The sequence below is a fragment of the Cyprinodon tularosa genome, unplaced genomic scaffold (genome assembly GCF_016077235.1).
Source record: "Cyprinodon tularosa strain WSP-4 unplaced genomic scaffold, ASM1607723v1 ctg76, whole genome shotgun sequence".
Taxonomy (NCBI): domain Eukaryota; kingdom Metazoa; phylum Chordata; class Actinopteri; order Cyprinodontiformes; family Cyprinodontidae; genus Cyprinodon; species Cyprinodon tularosa.
The window spans coordinates 1,476,840-1,501,765 of record NW_024039518.1 but is presented as its reverse complement, the minus strand read 5'-3'; the positions used below and the strand labels follow the sequence as shown (position 1 = coordinate 1,501,765).

The window sequence follows — 24,926 nt, the reverse complement described above, 5'->3', positions numbered from 1 at the left end:
TTGCATAGTATCTCTAAAATAAACACATTCTCAGAAAATAAACATTCATCCATCCATCTTCTTAGTGTTTGAGGGCCTGAAAAGGTAAACAGCCTCGGTATGGCAGATGTGAAAATGATTCTGCCCTGAAAACCCTGAGAGAGTGTCCAGAAATCCAAATTCAGACTGAGGATGGAGCCATAGGGTGTCCGTCGGTCCGTGGCTGTCCAACCTGTGGCTCCCTGATCCAGCACACCGGGATAGGATGTAAAAACATTTCATGTCTTAATGTCACATGCAGTTTTGTCTATAGAGCACTCTTGAGTGTATTACTGCACAAAATAGAGTTTATGGAAAATGCTCTTGTGTTGTTGTCCCAAGACAGAGGTCCATACCCGTGTGGCAGAGAAAATTTTAGTAGGATTATCTGGCTTGTAGTTTCCCTGGAACTAAAGTTGGAACACACATCCCTTTGTAAATAATATTTGCATTGTATGATTCTAATCTGTGTTATTTAATACTTTTTTTTTCATGTTATACTTCATGTAATCAAGAACTATTATATGACTGTTTTAGCTCTTTATAATGTAACTTTATGAAAGTTTGATCTCATTTAATGTGATGAATGCAGAATAGCAATCAACAATTTCTTACAAAATGAGAAGGGTGCTTTTTTTCTTGTTGAATAAAGACTGAAACTTGAAACTTGGTGTTTATTTCTATTTTTAGTGAAAAAATGTATGTCAAGAAACATCAGGTGGACCGATGGACAGAAATACAATATTAGAAATTGAAGCATTTAATGGAAGCTTTATGGTAAACAAGCATATGCAACAGGAAAATCAAACGTTTTGAGAGGATTGTGAAGCAAAGCCAATAGGTGAGAGAGTACGAGCTATGCATCTCTTTCATAGGGATCTTTGAAAACCTGGGTAGCCTACACAGGTGAAGATAATCTTTCTCGTCAGAGTGCTGGGCTTAAAAGAGCAGCAGAGCCATCACTCAGGGCTGGTTTCTTGTGTTGTTAATGTTGTTTCATTGCTTTCTAGTCTCTTACTTTCTACAAGTAGTTTTCCTGATGTTTATTGTTGTTTGTGTGGTTTTCAGTATTTTTGGATTTCTGCCTCAGTTCCCCTTGGACTTTCTTTAAATCATCACAAACTCATCTGTGCCTACTCCTCTCTGCATCTGGGTGCTCCACACAACCTGACATAGACTTTCAGTGATATTTACAACTTGTGGACTGAAAATGTAATCACTGATTTAAGAGCCATTGCACTACAGGGGACAGGCACCTGTCTGTCATAAATACCCATCCCTGCTTTAATCACCATGGTTTCAGTATCACCAGATCAAACAATTCAAAGCATTGAAACGCTGCTATCAAAGCAGTCTGTGCCTCCAGCGCCACAGACTGAAAGCAAAGACATTCAAAAGCCTTTGCTTTTTCTTTTGACATGAACATTCTTGCAGGAGTTTTTATTTTTTACTAAGTTACTGTTGTTAATTGTTTGTTCATAACTGCTTGCTCTACACAACAACCTACCCAATGGGAACAATAAAGACTTCTTAAACTGAAACATGCACAAAGTTAGAGCCCTAATGTTTTCAAAAGTTTAGAAAAAGTAACGTTTCAGTGACCATAATATCACCTAAAACATCACTGTGTAAAATATTGATATGTTTTTCTGTATGTTGTACACCTTAAACAGTCTGGGATCATATTGACTCAGAAGAACAACAATCCCTTCCCAGATGTGCAAAGGATATTGAAATGTATTTTCATGTGAATTTCATATTTACAGATATTTCACCATTGAAGCAGGAAAAGTCCATAAATATGATGCCAAAAAAAGAAGATTGTTTCAGATGGAGTAAACCACTGAATGGGATCAAATTGCCCCCTTTGGAACAGGACGGTCAACTGTTGCTGCAGTTGCTGCTCTGCTTTAAGTTTCAACATATAAGTCATCCAGATGTAATGTTTTGCTGAAATCTTTCTTAAGCTACCTGCTAAAAAGATAATCTAGCCCACACAACTGCAGCTTCCTATTATTTACATTTTCTGTCGCAAAGAAGAGCACAGTGTGCCAAAGCCTCCATCCTATCTTAAAATCCTTGAAATCTTTTCTGTAGTTTATGTTTACACACCTTTGAGTTGCTTGTCCTAATAAATTCATCCATGGTTTAATCCTATTCTGATTTTCACTCTGGCTGTGTTACATTTTTTTGTGTTTTTTGTGTGCTTAATTTTGCACATTGCGGTATCATATCAAAAAGATTTGCACTAAACCAACCAGTCAGACAACACAAGCATTTTTTGTGGGTACTTTCCAGCTCCTTACTTAGTTTTTGTTTTATTTTGTTTGGTGAGGTAACTAATCTTTATCATTTCTTTATCATTTCCCTTAAGTTTAAAATTTCTTCCTGCATTGCAAATGCAAGTGAGAAAGATCAAACAACATATTTTCCAGGTTCATTCCAGGACTGACTACTTTGTAGTGTAGGTGGAGTTATTCAAATAAATACAGAAAGCAGGCCGTCTACTACCTCCCTCTCTCTGCAGTCATAGGAGTGCCTTTTACTGTCTCTATATCAGCGATTGTTCAACCATAGAAATTCTTTTTGCAAAGTCGCTGTGAAGAAGAGCTGAATCAGTGCAGTCTTCAATGATTCAGTATGAAACAAGGTAAGACCTTCATCCCAACCTTCCAGTAAAGATGGGAATGAAAGCCGTCTTTTATTAATGTACCAATGTTTTATACCTGAATGTCCCACAGACATGAAGTACTATGGGTTGAGGAACCAAGGAGCAACATGCTACCTGAACAGTATTCTGCAGGTTCTGTTTATGACCAAGGAGTTCAGAGAGGCTGTAGAAAGGTTGGTTAATCAATCAAACACCATTTTTTTATGTTATATCTGTTTTATTTTAATGTAGCCTCTGTATCTCTGACAACTTTCTATTAACAGATGTCCTATAGACCATAAAGATCGCATTGATGTTCAACTGCATAGTTTGTTTGAAAGTTTAAAGGAAAGAACATCAGAAACCAGAGACGTAACAAGGAAGCTGGGGATAGAAAGAGGTAAATTATAAAATGCATTAAAGAATGATGAGCTTGTTTCTGGATTAGGGAGATAAATTAGAACTGGGATATTAAAATGTATAAGCAGGAACACAAAGCCTGACAAGCTTTAATGAAGATAAAATGAACAGCAACATTCATTATAATCAATATAAAGTTGCTGTATTTCATTGATAATTTTCCTCTATTCTCCCAGTGAATGAACAGTATGATGCTGGTCAGTACTTTGAGAAGATTTTATCTATGGTCAGTGATGAAGCATCAAAGGTAAATGATTCATTAAATCACTGTGAGATCAGGATGGAGACTGAATTAGAGAATCTGCATTAAACACAGATGCTTGTTTTCTATCAAAATGTGTTTTTAGGTATTTAAAGGAAACTTGACCCACAGGACTGTTTGTGGTGGATGTTCTGCACATACTGAAGAAGATGTGCCATTTTGGTATCTTTCTCTTCCACTGATGGATTCTAGTGATCAAAACTACAGCGTGGTGAGAAACAATCTGCAAACTGGAAACCATTTTATAGGCCAAACCAAATGTGATCTGGAACTATCAATAATTTATGATGCATATATTTCTTAGTAGAGACCAGAGGTAGGTAGTAACTACTTACATTTACTTTTGTGAATTTTAGGGGGGAAAAACTCTATTTTGAAGTAGTTGTAATTTACATTACTTTAAAATTTTTCTGAAGTAATATTCTTGTGATTAACTTGAGCTATTTGGAGATCGGGTGAATTAAAGGTTAACAGCAGATGCTGAAGTTCTTTATCTATTCCTGACATATATTCATAACTTACCAGTATTGTAAGTTTAAACTGAAAAAGTAGATTGTGAAAAGTGTTTCTTCTTCATAAATATGTTATATCTTAATCATGTTTTTATCTATTTTTTTTAAATCAATCCAATCCCTTTAAAATACCAGAATTTGCTCATAATTCTCTGTCTGATTGCATCATTTTAGGCATTAAATCACATGTTACAACCTAAGAGTTACTCAGTACTCAATTATGCATTATACAGAGTACTTGTTTAATCTTAGTTATTTCTTGGATGGTTGCTTTCTAGATTTACTTAAGCAAAAAATGTTAAAGTAGTGCTAGTCTTATTTGAGTAATATCTTGGCTAATCTACCCACCTGTTGTAGAAACTGTTGGCAGAGCATTTGTATCTGACATCACAGGTGGAAACTGTCTGTCAGGGCACTTTGAGTAACACAAATGCATTTTCAGGAGGACGCCATCGAGGAGTTCTTAAAGGATACAGAGTTTGATGGAGATGACCAGCTGTACTGTGATGAGTGTGAAGAAAAACACGACACTACTGTTGTAAGTAAACTAAAACTCTTTCGTGTTCATTTACAAAGCAGCTAAAAACCTTCTTAATTAATATTTGAAAACACTGTGGATTACCTTGGCTACGCATGAAGTGTGTCTATAAAGGTAAATATTTGATAACACAGTATAGAAGACTCATCTTTCCATTTAGGTTAATTAGGATTTCAGAAAATAGTTTATTTGGCAAACATAATAAGAAAGAATTCTTAAAGAGATTTATAAAATTTCTTTTAAGCCTTTGCTTGATAGACATTTTATTTGTATTTGGTTGTTTTGCCTTTGTATTGATTGATTGATTGATTTGATTGATTGATTGATTGTCTTTATTGATCTCCCAGTGGAGAAATGCACTCGTTATACCACCTCAAATAGTCAAAAACAGAATAGGTTTAATAGAAAAATAATTTTGCATAGGATATATACAGTACATACAGTGCATCCACATATGCCTTTTTTTTGTTTGTTTTTTTGTTTTTCTATTGTAGGATTATTATACAGGGTTATTGCACAGGGTATTTACATTGGTATTTATACAGATAGATATTTATATTTATATATATAGTTATTGCACTGGGTATCAAATAGTAATTGAACATTATACATTGCACAAGTTATTGCCGTGCAGTGTTGCTTTGTAGAGTCTGATGGCAGCAGAGATGAATGACCTGCGGCACTGCTCCTTTTTACAGACAGGGTGTAAAAGTCTTTCACTGAAGGAGCTTCGTAGCTCCTCTACAATCTGGTGCAGAGGGTAGAAGGTGTTGTCCATGATGGATGTAAGCTTGGACTGCACTCTCCTCTCAGCCATTTCCTCCACTTAGTCCAGAGTGCAGCTAAGGACAGAAATTGCCTTTCTGGCCAGTTTATTTTGTCTTTTTCTGTCCCGCTCTGCGCTGCCAGAGGCCCAGCAGACACCAGCCTAGAGGAGGGCTGATGCCACCAGAGTCATAGAAGGTTTTAAGCAGGGGCCTGCTCACTCCAAAGGACCTCTGCCTCCTCAGGAGGTGGAGGCGGCTCTAGTACTTCTTATAAAGGGCGTCAGTGTTTTGAGTCCGGTCCAGTTTGTTATTGAAATGAACATCCAGGTATTTGAAACTATCCAGCATTTCTATGTCCTGCCCCTGGATGTTCACAGGGGAGTGAGGTGGGGGTCTTCTCCTGGTGTTAAGACACAGGTGGTTCTTCTCACACCAGTCCACAAAGTTCTTGATGACCGATCAATACTCCAGCTCGTTCCCCTCAGAAACATTGCCTACAAAGGCCGAGTCATCTGAGAACTTCTGGAGATGACAGCTGTTCGTGCTGTAGCTGAAGTCAGAAGTGTTAAGGGTGAAGAGAAACGGGGGACAGTCTGTAGTACCGACTACTACAGACTACTACCTCTGACTGACAGCTGTGCAGCCGCACGTACTGAGGGCGTTCGGTGAGGTAGTTGATGGTCCAGGCAGAAAGCTGTCTGTCCAGCCCAGCGTCCTCCAGCTTCTCCCTCTGCTCTGATGGTGTTGAAAGCGCTGGAAAAGTCAAAAAACATGACTGACTCTCACTGCGCTCCCACTGGTCTCCAGGTGGGTGAGTGCCCGCTGCAGCAGGTAGATGATGGGATCCTCATTTTCCCATGAGACTGGGTTGTGTCAGGTTGGTAAGCAAACTGCAGCGGGTCTAGCTCATCAGTTTTCCTTAGCTGGTGTAGTTGAGTCAGGTTTGTAGGCTGCCTGAGCTTCTTACATCATTCAGCATCACTAGTTAATGCTGAAATTGTGCTAAAACAATTGTCTAAAACAATGACTGTGTTGTCCTTAATTAACTCTCTATCTAATTCAAAGTTAGGATTAATGTCAAAGTTCATTTGGAAAACAAATGTGTCTAAGCTGTAAGTTCTTGGCTGATGTTGCTTCAGTATTTGAATATAATATGTTGTTATGATTCCATCAATTTGCTTAAATGCACCAGTCCCTCCTGCAGTAAAACACCCCCATGCCGCCCCTTTAAAAAAGTTGAATTTGTAATCCTTATGAGCCTAAAACAGGAAAGGTTTATTTTTTAATAAATTTGGGAATATAGTTGAGTTTTACATAGAAATATATGGTATTAACTGTGTTCATTATCTTGTGTTTTAGAAAAACAAACTAAAGCATCATCCAGAGGTTTTGATGCTGCTGCTGAAGAGGTTTGTATACCAACACAGGTCATACATTAAAGATAGCCGTGCTGTGGATGTTTACTACACCATCAACGTACCTGAGGTATATTTCACATTTTCGATCATTGTCGATTTCCTTTGCACTTTTAAGATCATTAATGTGTGTTTCATTGTTCAGAATCAGACATATGAACTGTACGCATTGGTGGAACACTTTGGGACTTTGAAAGGTGGACATTATACAGCAACAGGGCCGTGCAGAGACCACTAAAGGGGCAGGTGCTCAAAAAAAAAAAAAGGGCACATTTTATCGCATTTTAGGACAGAATATTAACAAAGTCACATAGCTTTCAGAGTTTAATGAACAATGATAAATTACAAAATTGTGAGACATACAATCAAAGCTAAGAGAAATCTCTACATAGAACATAGAACTATGCATATGTAAAATCTTTTATTACTAATTTCTTTCTGCAGGTCTATTTTCTTATAGGAAAGTATTACAATATTCAAACCTGCAATTTAGCCAAAGATGTAAATCAGAGCTGGACCACCAGACATATTTTGTCTTTACAGAATTAAACTGTTAAAAATGCATACAAGGGCACAATGCAACCTTTTAGTGTACTGTAATCTATAAAAAGAATGTCTGCCTGGTTTGCTGTACTGACAGTGGAGATGGAGACGGTCCATTCAGAAAAGCAGAGCTGCTGCATCAAACTTTAACGTGGAACTGCAGAAAAAAAAGAACAAAACAAACATTTTATTAATGCATGTCACCATGAGAAAAGCCTACTCTGTTTGTGTCTTAGTGTATTTTGTAAGTACCTATATACATTTTCTTCAATCTTTCCCCTTCGTTTTTTCTTGTCAGTTTCTCTTTTCTTTTTTTTTCCTCATTATCTCATCTTTTCTGTGTTGAGTGAAGGTCAATGTCTTATTTATTTCAGTCTCTTGCCTTTCTTTTCCCCCAAACTAAATCCAAGATTATGATCCAAAAACTTATTTTCCGTCATGGTGATTGTACTGTTTAAAAACAAATTTCCAACTTTTAAGCATTTTTGCTATTTTTGTTCTCTTTTGTTCACAGCAGCAGTTTTCTGTTAGCCATGTCTTTAAAAATGTTAATAACCTCACTGTGAATGATTGGCACATCCTTCTCGATTGCCAACAAAAGAAGGTCTGACAACCGATCCTCCTTGCATAAGCTGCGCAGTTTTGTTTTCACCAGCTTCATACATTATATCTATCATATATCTATCATAGTAGTTCTGGATGAGTTCTCCTTCAAGATACATTTACTTAACGCTAGAATAAATTAAATGTACATCATGCAGCAAAGGAAATTAGAAAATCAGACATATATCCGTTATGGAGATGATAGGTTTTTGACGGGCGATGTGCCCCTACTGCATAAGTAATACTGAAGAATGTCCTATTATCATTAACGACACAGGGAAGCTTTTTAGTTATCTTGCTTTGCTAGCAAAGTCATTAGCTAGCAGCTAGCTCATAGCACAAGAACAACAGCCAGTCTGTATGATAAAAATACTGAATCGATAGATAAGAACAGCTTTTCCTCACCTGGCTGTCTCCTCCCGCTCAGTAGTTCTTCAGAGAAAGGCGCGCCGCATCCTATACTTTCCTCCGTTTAAACCGCTACTCTTTGCTAAAGTAGAGAAATTATACAACGTTTAAAGTTTTCCATTGTCTGACAAGTAGCAAGCCTACTCCAGTATTTTCACCAAAAATTATGTTTTTTTAATTCACAAAAAAACATGTCTATTCAGGTTGACATTGGAGAGGCGGCGCAGACTGAAGACAGCCATCCGTCCGATCATGGTTGATCTTGCTTAGGGCCAAATGAGCAGCGGCCACAGTTTAATGTGGAATGTTCGCTACATTTAGCTCCGCAGTTAGGCGCCTTATCTGACTGTGCGAGAGGCAAGTGCATCATCACCGGCAAAAGGTCAAGGGTAACAATGTGACCGGAGGGCTTATTGTATTGTTTTTCTTGCCAAAAAAAAGATAATAATAATAATTTCAGTACATGTGTCAAATAAAAAAAAAAAAAAAAGAAAAAAAAAAGGGCACATTGGGATCATGGAGCAAAAGGGGCAGGTGCTCAAGCCCCCTTAGCCCCCCCCCTCTGCACGTGCCTGGATTTATGGTTTTCTTTCATTTAAATGTTAGTTTTATGCTTTGCATGTTTGGAGAGGAAGATATGATTTGTTTTTCTTTGTATTTTCTTCTTGAGCTTTGCATGTTTTGATGTTTCTTTTTTATATGATTGTTTTCCTTTGTTTTAGACTTTTGAATTTTTCCTGCATGTTGGGTTGTTTTGGTTTGTTTTTCCCTTGTGACAATCCATGCGCACTGGACTGAAGTAGTTGTCTGAGGAGGCGGAGTGCATTAATTGCGCTGCGTAATTGCTGCGCTCAGGTGTGAGCAAGGGCTGATTAAAGCCGACATAAAAGGAGTCTGAAGGAAAGGAGAAGGAGAACGCACCAGAAGCAGTAGAACAAGCGGAGCCCAACTTCCAGCCTCTGATTTTTAAGGAAAACTCTTGAATTTTAGGTTTTATCAGGAGAAGAAAAGGACTGCTTTATTATGCCACTTTTGCGGTGGCTTTTTGTATAAATAAAACACTTGAACTTGAGCGCTTCACGGTTTGGGTCTTTGAGTTGTTTGCTCCCCCTTGTGTCAAAGATTGAGTGTGGGGCCATACTGGTCAGAATTGCTACTTTTTTTTTTTTTTACCACTTCTGTGTGCGGGTAAGGCGAGCGGCGATCAGTCAAGTTAGTAAAACAAAAAACACTTGAATAAGTGTTTTTACACTGGAATAAATTATTGTTCACAAGTCGGAAATCACGAGTCTCAGTCGAGTCTGAAGTTCTTCAAACGCAAGTCTAAGTCGAGTCTGAAGTCATTAAATATGCGAATTAAGTGCGACTCGAGTACGAGTCACAAACTCGAGTCCCCATCTCTGTTGAGTCAGCTCTGTGCCATTTTGAAACCCCTGAGTCAGCTCTGTACCGTTTAGAGACCCCTGAACCAGCTCTGAGCAGTCTAGAGACCCCTGAGCCGGTTCTGAGCCGTCTAAAGACCCCTGAGTTAGCTCTGAGCCGTCTAAAGACTCCTGAGTTAGCTTTGTGCCAACTAGGGATCCCTGAGTTAGCTCTGTGCCGTCTAGAGACCCCTGAGTTAGCTCTGTGCCGTCCAGAGACCCCTGAGTTAGCTCTGTGCTGTCCAGAGACCCCTGAGCAGAACTTTAAAGAGGTGTCAGAAATCGAGGTATGTGATTTTACGCCTCCTAGGACCTCTCTACAGGCACCCCTGACCACCAAGAGTCCTCCGCAAGCATCACAAGCCACTTCAGAGACTGAACCTTTGCCGCCATGGGCGGTTTCTTCCATGCTGGATGTGGAGCCACAGTCGGTGGTCTCCTCTGTTCCTGATGTGGAGCCACAGTCGGTGGTCTCATCTGTTCCTGATTCGGGGCCACAGTCGGTGGTCACCTCTGTTCCTGACCCGGAGCCGCAATCGGCGGGCTCCTCTGTTCCTGACCCGGAGCCGCATTCGGCGGGCTCCTCTGTTCCTGACCCGGAGCCGCAGTCGGCGGTCTTGTCTGTTCCTGTCCAGGAGCCGCAGTCGGCGGTCTCGTCTCTTCCCGTCCAGGAGCCGCAGTCGGCGGTCTCCTCTGTTCCCGTTCAGGAGCCGCAGTCGGCGGTCTCCTCTGTTCCTGTTCAGGAGCCGCAGTCTGCGGTCTCATCTGTTGCTGTTCCTGAACCGCAGTCGGCGGTTAACTCTGAGCCTGTTCCGGAGCCGCAGTCGGCGGCCACCTCTGGGCCTGTTTCTGAGTCGCAGTCGGCGATCTCTCCTGCTCCAGTTCCAGAACCACAGTCGGCGGCCTCCTCGGACTCTGTTCCTGAGCCGCAGTCGGCGGTCCCTGTTCCAGAGCCGCAGTCCGCGGCCCCCTCTGAGACTGTTGCTGAGCCGCTTAAGAGGGGACGGCGTTCCCCTTGGGGCTACCTGCTGAAACTGAAATCCTGCAACGGCGGCTGAGACGTCGGCCTCCTCCAAGGAGTCAGCAGCGACGGAGATGTCATCCACCTATAACCCTCCTACGTCACCTGACCCACGGCCGGCCTCCTGAACGTCTGATTCACCTCCGGCCCTGCGGCCGGCCTCCAGAATCTCTGCCATGCCTCCGGCCCAGCGGCGGGTCCCTTGAGACGCTGCTTCGCCTCCGGCCCCGCGGCCGGCCTCCAGAGCGTCGGGCCTCGCCTCCGGCCCCGCGGCCGGCCTCCAGAGCGTCGTCCTTGCCACCGGCCCCGCGGCCGGTCTCCTGAGCACCGCCTCGCCTTCGGCCCCACGGCTGGTCTCCTGAACATCTGCCACGTCTCCGGCCCCGCAGCCGGCCCCCGGAATGTCGGCCATGCCTTCGGCCCCATGGCCGGCCACCTGAGACTCTGCCCCGCTGTTGGCCCCGCGGCCGGCCACCTGGGACTCTGCCTCGCTGCCGGCCCAACAGCCGGCCACCTGAGACTCTGTCTTGTGAATGTTCAGAGACTTTCATTGTTTTCGTCCACCTTAAGTGGATCGGTTTTTGTTCTGGACTCAGTTTTTGTTTTTTGCCCTCCTTGCCTGGTGCCCCCTCCGCCCACCCTGGGTGGGTTGTTTTGTGTTTTTTCTTGTTGTTTTGGACTGTTCTGAGGGTGTCTGGAAGCCGCCCTTGAGGGGGGGGGGGTTCTGTTGGCATCCTGAGGCTTGCCCACCAGAGGGCGCCGAGGATCCCTTCCTGGGGATTTTCTGTTACTGTTGGGATCTGGGGGTTTTTCTGTCTACCTTTCTCTACCAGAGGGCGTACTGGATCTCCTGAGGCTGGAGCTGACTTCACCAGCTGTTCTCCATCTGCTCATCAGGAGACCAGTATTTAAGTGGGCTGAGGACCACACTCCGGTGCCAGAGTGTTAGTCAATCATGGTACACCAAACCCTGAGCCAACTAGTCAGTCCTGTCCCCTGATCACCAGACCTGAACCTGAATCCTTGTCTTCTCTGTTTCTCAGGTCAAACCTGTTGGGAGCTGGAGAAGTTCCACCTTTCTCCAGCAGAGTCTGCCGTGGATCCTTCTGAGTGAGCCTCCTGCACAGCTGCAGCCCATCAAGATCATCAGAGGATCCACTATATAAGCTGTCTTCAGACCTTACCTCAACGCCGCAGTGTTGATCCAGTTGGTCAGCGCCTAAGCCTAGACTCTCAGTGTATCTTTGTGACTTTGAATCCAGCCTGGATTCTAACCGTTGTCTCTATCTTCCAGGAAACCAGTGTCTCCTCTGTGAAGCTCTGGAAGAGCTAACCTGCTGAGTCGACCCTCAGAGCCAAACCCGAAGAACCACAGTGCACTTCCATGCAGCTCAGGACTAAGAGCTGGAAAACCCAAAGTCAAGGTCTGCTCGTTACTAGACGTAAGACGCTGAAGCAGCAAGCGGACTCTGCTGATCAACTCCTCTCCAGATCCAACAGTGACCCTCCCAAAGCTAACCTCAAGAACCCTCAAGGTACAATCAGTAATAATCAAGAAAGCAAGCTCCAACGTACAACGCTAACTGAACTGTCTCTCACGCAGACTCCGGTGAACCAGTATCCAGGCCCGAACCAGAACCAGAATTATCAGTGTGCTTGTGTTCAAATAAACTTGTTGAACTTTTATTTCCTGTGTCCGTCAGTGGTGTTCTGCATAATTGGGTCGCTTTAGTGAACCCATCATGACAGAACACTGTGGCCAAACTCAAGGCCCAGCAGATCACCTCACCCGTCGATTGGAGGAGCAGGATGCCCAAATTCAAGGACAAACCCAAACGCTCCGTGAGTTATATCGCCTGGTTGATACTCATAATCATATGCTTCAGAGCTATGCTAACTACTTGAACAGCGCTAATGCTGCACCGGCACCTCAACCATTTCCGGGTCCAGTTCCACCTCCGAGGTCACCAGCGGTGACGTCATCCGAGTTCCGCCCAAGTCTTCCAGAGAGATTTTCTGGTAACATGAAAGAGTGCAATTTCATGTTATTTCAGTGTCGTTTGATTTTCCAGAATTCTCCAGGCAGCTTTTCCACGGATTACAAAAAGATAACCTTCATCCTTTCTCAGTTAACAGGAAGAGCCTTGGAGTGGGCTCAGGCAAGATTTGCCACCGACGATAGCCTTAATTGCTATTACTCTGATTTCATCTCCGAATTTACTCAAGTTTTCAACCAAGAAACTGATCAAACTATTGACTCTCGAGCTCTTTTCAATTTAAAGCAGGGAAATTCTTCTGTGGCAGAATTTTCCATCAACTTCCGGGTTAAAGCGGCAGCTTCCGGATGGAACCAAAGCGCTCTGAAGGGAGCCTATTTCATGGCTTTAAATGAGCACATTAAGGATGAGCTTGCAACCCTCGACGAACCAGCTACTCTCGAAGAATTAATTCGTTTGACGATCAGATTGGATAATAGAATCCGTGCCAGAAACTGTTCTAAAACAAGAAATCCGGGGACACTTTCCTCTGCCTCACATAACGTGACTGTTTGTTCTTCCCCTACAGAGCAGCTGCCCATACAGAGACCTAAGGCCCAGTCTCTCCCTCTGCCTATTCAGGCCTCTCATTCGGGTGAAAGAGATGTCGAACCCATGCAGGTGGGACACACCAGGCTCACCCCTGAGGAAAGACAAAGACGTTTTCTGAGTAAATTATGCATTTACTGTGGTGAGAGTGGACACTTCATCGCTTCCTGCCCGGCTAAATCAAAAGCCTGGGCCCGCCAGAGGATCTGAGGAGTCTGGCGGGCCAAATTAACACCAAGAAATCTCCTCGACTGTTGCTTCCTGCCACGTTGTTTTGTGCTAACCAAAGCCTCTCCTTTTCTGCATTCATCGATTCAGGCTGTGAACGGAACTTAATCGATTCGAACCTCGTCCAACAACTCCAAATAGAAACCATTCCTCTGACTCAACCTCTTAGTGTTTCTGCCATTGACGGGAAAAGACTTCACCAAGTTACCCATCAAACCCAGCCCCTCGAGCTACTTCTGTCAGGTAACCACCGAGAGACAATAACATTTTTTGTTTTTCCTTCTGCATGCTCTCCCCTGGTGCTTGGTTTCGAATGGTTGGAGAAGCATAATCCACACATAAATTGGACTGATCATCACCTGGAATCATGGTTTACTACATGCCATGAAACATGCCTCCGTTCGGCTGCCCCCTTGGTGGGGTCTCCTAGAGGTGGGGGGGAGATGGACTCTCCTGACCTTTCTTCCGTTCCTTCCGAGTACCATGACCTGGCTCCTGTCTTCAGTAAGGTCAGTGCGACGTCCCTACCTCCACACAGACCATATGACTGCGCCATTGAGCTACTACCTGGAGCACCACTACCTAGCAGCAGGTTGTACAACATTTCCAAGCCTGAAAGAGAGACCATGGAGAAGTACATAAACGAATCCTTAGCTGCTGGAATAATCCGCCCATCTTCCTCTCCTTTGGGCGCCGGTTTCTTCTTTGTTGGAAAGAAGGATGGCTCCCTGAGACCATGTATTGATTACCGAGGTTTGAACCAAATCACAATAAAAAATAAATACCCACTTCCTCTACTCGCCTCAGCATTCGAACCTGTACAAGGGGCTACAGTTTTCACCAAACTGGACTTAAGGAATGCCTATCATCTTCTTAGGATCCGAGATGGAGATGAATGGAAAACAGCCTTCAAAACTCCTTTGGGTCAATTTGAATATTTGGTAATGCCTTTTGGTCTAACTAACGCTCCAGCCTGCTTCCAAGCCCTATTGAACGATGTTCTCAGAGACTTTCTAAATGTGTTTGTTTTCGTCTATATTGACGACATACTCATTTACTCAAGGAACCTTTCTGAACATAAAAGACATGTCCGCCTTGTTTTACAGAGACTACTGGAGAACAAGCTGTTCGTTAAAGCAGAGAAGTGCGAATTCCATCAGCCTTCAGTCACCTTTTTGGGGTTTGTGCTCGAGGGCGGCCAGGTAAAACCATCTGAGGACAAAATAAAGGCCGTATTAGAATGGCCAGTTCCAGAGAACCGCAAACAGTTACAGAGATTCCTGGGCTTCGCAAACTTTTATCGTCGGTTCATCAGGAACTATAGCCAGACCGCCCTTCCATTAACTTCTCTGACCTCCGTCAAACGCACTTTTCAGTGGACTCCTGAGGCACAATCTGCATTTGATAAATTAAAATCTTTATTTTCCAGAGCACCAGTGTTAATGCAGCCTGACCCAGCTAAACAGTTTATCCTCGAGGTGGACGCCTCAGATTCTGGTGTTGGAGCGGTCCTATCCCAGAGACTTGACACGGATCAAAAGATCCATCCATGCGCCTTCTTCTCCCGTAGACTTTCATCCGCAGAGCAGAACTACGATGTGGGAGACCGTGAGCTGTTGGCCATCAAATTGGCGCTGGAGGAATGGAGACATTGGCTGGAGGGAGCTGAGCAGTCTTGTATGGACTGATCACAAGAACCTGGCTTACATCCAGTCAACCAAGCAAGCCAATCCCCGTCAATCCAGGTGGTCCATCTTTTTCTCACGGTTTAATCTCATCATTTCTTACAGACCCGGATCCAAGAATGTCAAACCCGATTCTCTCTCTCGTCTTTACTCCGTCGATCATTCCGAGACACCTGAACCAGTCCTCCCGGCTTCCTGCACTGTTGGAGTGGTTAACTGGGAGATCACTGACCTTATCAACTCCGCCCTGGCTACTGAACCCGATCCAGGTAACGGTCCCTCTAACCGAACCTATGTGCCATCTTCTGTCAGATCCCGTCTCATCCAATGGATGCATGCAGCCAAGTTTTCCGCCCATCCGGGGGTCAGTAGAACCGTCGCCTTGATCTCAAGACGCTTCTGGTGGCCAACCCTCCATAAAGATGTCAAGGAGTATGTGTTGGCTTGCTCCACATGTGCCCGAAATAAAGCCTCACATCAACCTCCTTCAGGCCTGCTACAGCCACTTCCAGTTCCCTCGCGTCCTTGGTCCCATATAGCAATTGACTTTGTCACCGGCCTTCCCGTTTCTCGAGGTATGTCCACTATTCTCACCATTGTTGACCGTTTTTCGAAGTCCTGCCATCTCATCCCCCTTAGGAAACTTCCCACGGCCTTCCAGACAGCCCAGCTCCTAGTCAAACACGTCTTCCGTTTATATGGCTTCCCCCAGGAGATCCTCTCGGACCGGGGTCCTCAGTTCATATCCCAGGTTTGGAAGGCATTCTGTTCTGCACTCGGCTGTAAACCCTCTCTGACATCAGGTTACCATCCTCAATCTAACGGACAAACAGAGAGGATGAACCAGCAGCTTGAATCAACCCTTCGTTGCCTCACGTCCAACAATCCCGTCGACTGGAGCCAATATCTTACATGGATCGAATACGCACACAACTCCCTCAAATCTGCTTCCACTGGACAATCTCCCTTTCAGGTCAGTCTCGGTTATCAACCTCCACTTTTTCCCGCAGACGAGAGAGAGATTTCGGTCCAGTCAGTGAATCACCACATCAGACGCTGTCAGAGGATCTGGAGAGAAACCATCGCTACCCTCAACCGATCTTCTGAAACCAACAAACGCTTCGCTGACTCCAGGAGACGTCCCGCCCCTGAGTACTCTGAAGGCCAAGAGGTATGGCTGCCCACTCGAGACATTCCCCTCAAGGGGATGTCTCGAAAACTCTCGCCCCGAGTTTTATAGGTCCCTACAAGATCTCCCGAGTCATCAATCCATCTGCCGTCCGTCTCCAACACTGCATGAAAAGTGAGATTTTCGTCCCCGTAAACCCCCGTAAACTCCCGCAGATCTGCCTGATTTTCGTCAGTTTCCGACAATTTGCAACCCGTGCTTGTCCGCGTTTGTCGTGCCACAAATTGTCGGAAACGTACCGTGACGTATGTGAAGAGCGATCAGCTGTACTAATGGCCCTAATTAGCATATGAATGCAGCAAACCCGCGCGGCTGGCCAGGTCTGGCTTGAATAACCTACTCAGTATTGGCTGAAACCACTATTCTCAAACAAATGAAATCGCTCGTGATTGGCAGCAAAACCGCACGTGGCCACGCCAGGCTTTAATTTTCTTACTGAGTATTGGACGGAACCACTTCTTTTTAAACAAGTAAAGTCGCTCGTGATTGGTTGGCATATATATATATTTACATATATATATTTATTTATATATATATATTTATTTATTCAGTCATATATTTATTCATTCATATATTTATTCATTCATATGGTGTGTATTTATGTTATCCTACACTACTACACAATTATTATGCTACCATCAAGGACATGAATGAATTTATACAGGAAATGAACATTTGCCAGGAAGCTGTTTATGCAAAGAAAGAGCTTTATTAAAACACACACAACTATATACAACGCGTATCCAAACACATGCGTTTCTAAAAATTAAAAGTCCGTGAACGGTCCGTTTGCTTCCTCGGGGTTGGAGGTAACTGGCAGCATTCCCTCCGAGGCAGGTCCGATGTGCAGACGCCTACTGTGCGTGGCCCTGTACTTCGGCATCGCTTCTAACCGGGACTGCAGCTTAACACAGAGTTCAGTGAGATCCGGCCTACGAAATGGCGGCGACCGTACAATCCATCCAGAGACACCGCTGACGACGGTGGACTTCCAGAGTTCCACTTCCTCATCTGCTAGCACACTCTGCCTCGCTTTCAGCAGCTGAAAAAAAAACAATGAATCAGCGCACTGCGTATGGACACAACACATCTATTAATGCACCTGAAAAATAGTCACCAAATAAAGTCTTACCCTCTTTCTTCTGGCCCGACTCCGAGCAGATAGCCTCAGCACGCAGCGTGTTGGCTTGCAGCGTATATCTGAAGCTCCTGCGTACCGTCTGAAAATACGTCTTACAGGCAGCTGGAAAACAATTAAATGAGAGTGGTATAAATAAAAAATCAAACGCAAGTCACAGTAACAAGGAAGGAGAAAACATTAAAACAAGTCACTTACACACAATGTCGTCTTTATCATCATCGTGCAAATCTGGACTTGCTGATTATGGCTCCGAGCATAAAGGAGGTCTGTAAAAACAAAATGTAAAGCTATGATCGGTATCCATTACCTTTTACCGCAGAATGAAAGCATATTCTTTAAATCTTACCCTTGCTCCGGTTCATAGCGCCTGCAATTAGTCTCCGAGTTGTTAAGACGGCGTACTGCTTCCTGTAAATCACAAAAAATGCCCTTTAATAAAGCTTGTTCTTGCAAGGCTAGGCTAGATAGGCTAATAGCTAGGCTGCTATTAGCCGTAGCTCAGGCTAGGCCGCTTTTAGCTTAGCAGGCAGTAATCGAACATATATTTACCGCTAGCATCTCTTCTTTGAGTTCGTCTTGTTCGATGCAGAGTCGCCATCGCGTCCAAGAGGAATTTTACCCCGAAATCCCACATACTCCGTCTGCGCTCCGCTCCGCTCCGCCTGCACAAAGCAAAGCCTACAGCCGCCGCTGTGGCTCCGTCCCCTCCTCTCTGAGTTCCTTGGAGATCGTAGAGGGCATGCGCCAGATGAACCAGGGTTTCCGCGGATCATTAAAAATAATTACAATTCATAATTCTTTTTTTAATCAAGGCCTTAATTGGCACTAAAATTAATTAAATATGTTTATCGTTGCATTTATGATTCTTTAATAAAAATGCTTCTAAAAACAATTTCGTCAGATAAAGCCGTATGTTCGGAAAGGAAGCTCGAGGCGGAGAAAAAGCTAGAGAATATATGTACGTATATATGTGTGTGTGTGTGTGTGTGTGTGTTTACATACATACAGGAGTCATGGAACTCTGCTTACAGATCCTTCATATTTCATGTACACTAATAACTTGTGTACATGGTTCTTGATGATGGCATTAAAATCATTTCTAATAGCATTAAAATAGCATTAAATTAGAGTCACTCATTCCTGTATGAACCCTGTGAGCGCTTAATTTAATATGACATATTAAAAAAATCCCACCATCATCCAGCATATGTTCAGTTTCTGCCCAAATATATATATATATATATATATTTTTGTAGATTTTTGTAACAGAGATAAGGATAATTCAAAACTGCTTTTTTTTTTTTATGAACTTGTTCTCTACAACTTAGCATCTCTTTTCATTCCTGTAATAAGAAGTTTCTTTTAACTGGATTTGATTAAACTTTAAGTCCCTCGGTATAAAATAAATATTTTAATGGAGATGAAAAATCTGCTTCCTGGTTGGTGAATAACCAATAGTTTGGATCCAATCATTTAAATAAACGGTGTTAGTTTTTTTTTTTTTTTTTTTAGATATTTATAAGAATTGTGCTATAATTTCTAGTCACCAATCTGTTGCTGCTATATTTTAATTTGACGAACCGGAATTTGTCGATGTTCTTTTTCCTGTTTGGTGCAATTGCAATTGCGGATCTTGACCTGGCCGGACCTTATGACCACAGTGTACCAATCTTCTGATGGCTACTTCCAACAGGATAATGCGCCATGTTATAAAGTGAACCATCTCAGACTCATTTCTTGAAACTTTTCCACTTAAGTAATTGTGAATTGAGCATATTGACATACAATATTTAATTTTTTATCTTAAATGCACATTTTTTTTAAAATAATTACTGCTCTAAATGTATTGCTCTGTCAGCTAAAGATCTGTTTTGGTCTCTATACTTTAATTAAATAAATCAATTCAAGCTAAAATGTGAGAGGCTATACTAAGCCTGATCTCTTTGTATCAGAGATTTTCTTCCTCAGAAAGATGTCACTTGGGGTAAAACCCCCCCTGCAACCCTGGTTTGCATTTGTATAGCTCACAGCATGTTCATTTACATGTTAAAGCCTCCCCTAGAATTCCATGGGGGGGAGGCATGGGGGGAACACTGCCTAAGAAATTCCACGTCAATTTCTGACAATTTACGGGAGTTTTCGACGAAGCCTGCAAATTGCCGTAAACTGCCGCTAACCTGAAGTTCCACGACAATCTACAGTGCCGTATATTGACGAAAATCCCACTTTTCATGCAGTGCAACTGCCTCAGTCCCTCCGAATCCACCCAACCTTCCACTTATCCCAAGTTAAACCTGTCATCTCGAGTTCTCTGTGCCCGCCTTCCGACTCCCCACAACCCGCCCTGGAGGTCGATGGTCATCCCGCCTTCACCGTTCGACGCATCGTGGACTCCCGTCGACGAGGTCGCGGCTGGCAGTACCTCGTCGACTGGGAGGGCTACGGACCGGAGGATCGCCAGTGGGTTCCGGGCTCGTACATCCTCGACCCTGCCCTAATCGAGGACTACGAGCGTTCCTGCCCTTCGACCTCTTCCGGACCGCCAAGGGGCGGTCGTTGAGGGGGGGGGGTACTGTTGGGAGCTGGAGAAGTTCCACCTTTCTCCAGCAGAGTCCGCCGTGGATCCTTCTGAGTGAGCCTCCTGCACAGCTGCAGCCCATCAAGATCATCAGAGGATCCACTATATAAGCTGTCTTCAGACCTTGCCTCAACGCCGCAGTGTTGATCCAGTTGGTCAGCGCCTAAGCCTAGACTCTCAGTGTATCTTTGTGACTTTGAATCCAGCCTGGATTCTAACCGTTGTCTCTATCTTCCAGGAAACCAGTGTCTCCTCTGTGAAGCTCTGGAAGAGCTAACCTGCCGAGCCAACCCTCAGAGCCAAACCCGAAGAACCACAGTGAACTTCCATGCAGCTCAGGACTAAGAGCTGGAAAACCCAAAGTCAAGGTCTGCTCGTTACTAGACGTAAGACGCTGAAGCAGCAAGCGGACTCTGCTGATCAACTCCTCTCCAGATCCAACAGTGACCCCCCCAAAGCTAACCTCAAGAACCCTCAAGGTACAATCAGTAATAATCAAGAAAGCAAGCTCCAACGTACAACGCTAACTGAACTGTCTCTCACGCAGACTCCGGTGAACCAGTATCCAGGCCCGAACCAGAACCAGAATTATCAGTGTGCTTGTGTTCAAATAAACTTGTTGAACTTTTATTTCCTGTGTCCGTCAGTGGTGTTCTGCATAATTGGGTCACTCTTAGAGTACCCATCATGACAAAACCTGCCAGCAACCAAAGACCCCCAGAAGAGTTTGCTGTTGAAGATCGGCCTGTCTGACCTCAGCAGGCCTCAGTCTGCCGCCAGCCTCTGGACCCTCCTTGGAGTCATCCCCGCTGTTGCTCTGCTCATTTCCAGGTCAGCAATCCAGCCGTGACCAGCCCTGGACCTGATAACGCCCTGACCAGCTTTTCAATAAACCTTTGAACTTTTACCCTGCCTCTGGAGTGTTATCTACATATGGGCTAGAACCTTACACCCATCATGACAGTGAGTTAAGAAGATGGGCCGCCAACCAATGAGCAGAATTTGACTCTGTATATATATATATATATATATATATATATATATATATATATATATATATATATATATATATATATATATATATATATACATATATATGGCAGGGTCAGTCCCACATAAACAACAGGGAACAGGACATGATCTACAGGGGCACTGGCCCCCGTTGGCCCCCGTTGGCCCCTGTCTAGAACCGCCCATATTGGTTACTTATTTGTGTTGTTAATTTTGCTGTTTTGTAAACCACTTTTATTATCAATAAAGATAACAATCTGGTTGGTCCGTCAGTTTTTATTTAGTACACAGAGTTGTTGAAAAATTAGCTGAGTTTGGTCGGTCCGATTTTGTCCCACTTCAATAATAGACGTTGCAAACCCAGTTTTCAATGTCTTCACAGCAATCTGAAAACTAAATTTTAACCATAAATCATGTTGTATTTTAAACTGCCTTTAAACCATTTTTTTTCTCAGTGGGTTGCATTGTATCAAATTAAAGCATCAACTTCAATAACTCCAAGAAGAGTTTTTAAATAAATATTGTTGAAAGCAGTGTAATTAGGCTACAAAAACAAATAAATTGATGAATAAAGTAAAAAAAAAAAAGAAGCACTTGCTTAAATCTTAACCGCGCCCGAATCACATGATATCTGCTGGGAAACAGGTTTATTTCTTGCTATCATCCTTATACCACTCTGTCAAACATTTCAAAAGGCGTGTTCGTGAATTCCCAGTTTTTAAATCTGTATTATCATCCAAAGCAATAAATATTCATGCTACTGGGGTATAAAAACATGCATGAGGCCAAGGTACAGCATGAGGTGTTGTTTGTTTATAGTGAAAGCAATGAGGACTGCTGGAGCAACTTGACTAATCAACAACTGCTCTGCCTTGTGTGAAACAGAAAGTTAAGAACTGTCAGATGATACCAGAGCGTGGTGGTGTTTGCAGGTTTCAGTCAGCTGTAACAGAGTGGGAAAAAAGAAGTACAGACGGCTGAGAGATGGGAAAAATCTATCAAGTCATGCTTCACGGGCTAAGAGGGGAGAAGATTAATATTGACCTCTGCAACACCGAGGAGCAGATGCAGAAAATGACGGTTCGACAACTGAAAGAAAAGATCGCAGAGAAGCTCCCAGAGACAGCAGGTAAAGAAGTTTTGATCAAGCAAAACAACAACTTTACTGCTCATCTTAGTCTCGGATTCGACTTGAAGCAACGGAAAACGATTATATATACCGTACATATTTTTCTTTACTTTCTTGTCTCAGCACATTACGCTTATTACAATTTCATTTTATTTCCCTGTTCATTGCTTTCCTTATATTGTTGGACACTAGTTAAGGTGCTGTTGAGATAATTTTTATTGATAAAAGTGACATTTATATAACTTACAATAGATCCTGTAACATTTTGAGAAAAACTGTGAACGACAAAAAGAAAAAAAACAACAAATACACCAGTTACATAGCAATCAAAAGTGAAAGTAACATTGTTAGAGTCACAGCCTTCAACTAAATACAAACTACAGTTACAAAAACATAATCTTCTGAAATACTGAATATGTAACACTGAAAAATGTATTCACTGGTTTGGTTTGTGTGTTAATAACTTTTTCTCTCTTTGTTTCTTTGCCTGTTTGTTTACAGGACTGGAAAATGTGCGTCTAATCTTTACAGACAAGCAACTGGAAGGAGACTCATCCCTGCTGTCTGAGTATGGAATTCAGCACATGTCCGTCATCCAGCTGGTGCTCAGGGTCCCTGGAGGACAGACTGCATACTGAGACCCTCATCAAGATGCTTTCTTTAAGGGCTGCTGCTGCTGATGCCCGTGGGAGGGACTTATGACGATCTAAAATGTGTTTACAAAAAGATATGCTGTTGTTTGTTTGTGTGTTTGTTAGTTTTTTAATACACTTACACCTTACACTGTTATAAACACCAGCTGTTGTTAATGTTGATGGGTTTAATTTAAGTCTCGTTAGAGGCTCTGTTGTCTTTGAAAAACTTTAGTGTATTAAAAAAAAACAGGGGGCCTATTCAAGAACTCTGCTACTGGGGATACAACAAGACTGTCAGACTTTGTTAATAACCCTTTTCAAATCATAGGGGTAGTTTAGGGGAAATGATATAAGATATAAGATAAATAAAGATGAAAATGTGCATAACAAAGTGTTGATTCGTGATCTGTTTGATTATGAAGTCTTGTGCTTTAAGAATAATACTTTTCAGAGGACCAAACCATATTTATTTAAAGAACTTTTTCTATTTGTTACATGCAAAATATAAATATTTTTGTAATACCCTATATTATGTTTATATATGGGCTAAGAAAAATTGTGAAAAACATCTTTTTAAAGAGTGAAGCTCATTAATTATATACATTACGCACAAGTTGAACTATTGTTAGCCTTAATTGCAATTAATTTCCGTTTTTTTTTTTGAGAAATGCCTATAAAGTGGCAGGACAGTAACACTATCTCTCAAGCAAAGTAACACCTTGGTCACACAAACAGCGCTTAGCTTCTCTACAAATGTGAGCAGGTGTCAATTAAGTTTTTATTTTATTTTTTTAGGTGTCAATTAAGTCCTAGAAAATTAAAACAACCAGAAATCTTGCTGATATAAATTATAAGCGTTTCCAGGTAGACAGAGGCGTAGCCAGAACATTTTTATAAGGGTGGCCAGGCAATAACCAATGTACACTGAGGGGGGGCAAAAAGTAGATAGGCCGCCAGAAATTCAGGGTCAATCTACACTATTGCAACAGGAAAATTAACAAGCACAACATTCATATTCTCTAATTAAGACAAACTATTATTATAACAACCTTTGCTAACAAATAGACTAGTATATTCAAACATCTGTGCTTTCTAGATAAAATTTATAGTGTATACAATTCCTTTCAGGTGTGAGTTCTGGGACAAACATCTCTTCCTTTGTCATTACTTTTTGTCATTACTTTTATCAACAATCATTCTGCATAAAATTGATCTTTACAATTACTAATATCAACATAAATTGATTATTACGTTTGTACTAAAATAGTTATTTATCTATGATTTTACTGAAGACTCCTAGATGACTTTCAGAGACACATGATTAAAGTTGTTGTAAAGTTGTTGTTTTGCTTGACACAAAATCTAGTTCTGAAAAGAGCATTAATTATCATCTTTAATGTTGATTTGCATAAGTAATTGTTAACATAATAATTTTTTATGTTTTTCAAATACCACTTGAGAGTATTACTGCTGCCACCATCTGTATTAAAAGGGTACAAAATGGTAGCTGTGGCCACAGGGGTGGCCAGTGATTAGTGAAGGGTGGCCATGGCCACCCCTGCCCACCATCTAGCTCCGCCCCTGCTGGTAGATGACCTAATTTATTTCTCTATTAGAAAACAGTTATATCTGTTACATTTATGTTAAAAAGAAACAACATATTTGATTTCAATCAGTTTTGTTGCGTGTCAAGTCTACTTGAATTTCTTTCTATATAGTTAAGATTTGATTTTAAATAGTCTATGTAAAAAATATTTAATGGTCCCGTAATTTTTTCAAATAACAGTGAATAATATAATCAATCCTGTGATTATGAGACTATAACTGTAAAGTAAACCCTGTAATCTAAATTAAATACAGTTAGACTAGCCTATAAATTTAGGTCAGTGCTTTATCATTGCATTAAATGGCCGTTATTAGCTGTTATCAGTCCTATAGAAAGCCTTCAGATTGAGTCTCCTGGAAAGCACAGTAGGTTGTTATCATTGAATGAATCCTAACCCTGGAGTTATCCATTTTTACCCGCAGAATCAATTAATCTATTTAAATGTGCAATCTGAACATCATTTTAGTAGTTCACCTATTGTTAAAAAAAAGATCAGCACGTTGTTCATATTGAGAAACCCATACCAAAACAAAATCTCATATTCTTAACATAGTTGTTTTT

General features: G+C 42.3%; 2 protein-coding genes across 2 annotated transcripts; both read left to right on the top strand.

The window, feature by feature from the left end:
* The first annotated feature begins 2,611 nt into the window (after nt 1-2,611).
* On the top strand, nt 2,612-5,577 carry LOC119773342 (ubiquitin carboxyl-terminal hydrolase 47-like). The gene is made up of 8 exons (XM_038270307.1): nt 2,612-2,668; nt 2,760-2,862; nt 2,953-3,068; nt 3,265-3,335; nt 3,436-3,561; nt 4,305-4,400; nt 5,411-5,494; nt 5,545-5,577. Exons 1-8 carry the CDS (start codon nt 2,659-2,661, stop codon nt 5,575-5,577), a joined length of 639 nt encoding a protein of 212 aa, XP_038126235.1. The 5' UTR covers nt 2,612-2,658.
* A 16,265-nt stretch (nt 5,578-21,842) lies between these two features.
* Nucleotides 21,843-23,150, top strand: zgc:194655 (uncharacterized protein LOC794380 homolog). Its single transcript, XM_038270404.1, has 2 exons — nt 21,843-22,124; nt 22,626-23,150. The coding sequence occupies exons 1-2, from the start codon at nt 21,980-21,982 to the stop codon at nt 22,760-22,762; spliced, it is 282 nt and encodes a 93-aa protein (XP_038126332.1). The 5' UTR covers nt 21,843-21,979; the 3' UTR covers nt 22,763-23,150.
* Nucleotides 23,151-24,926: the final 1,776 nt, after the last annotated feature.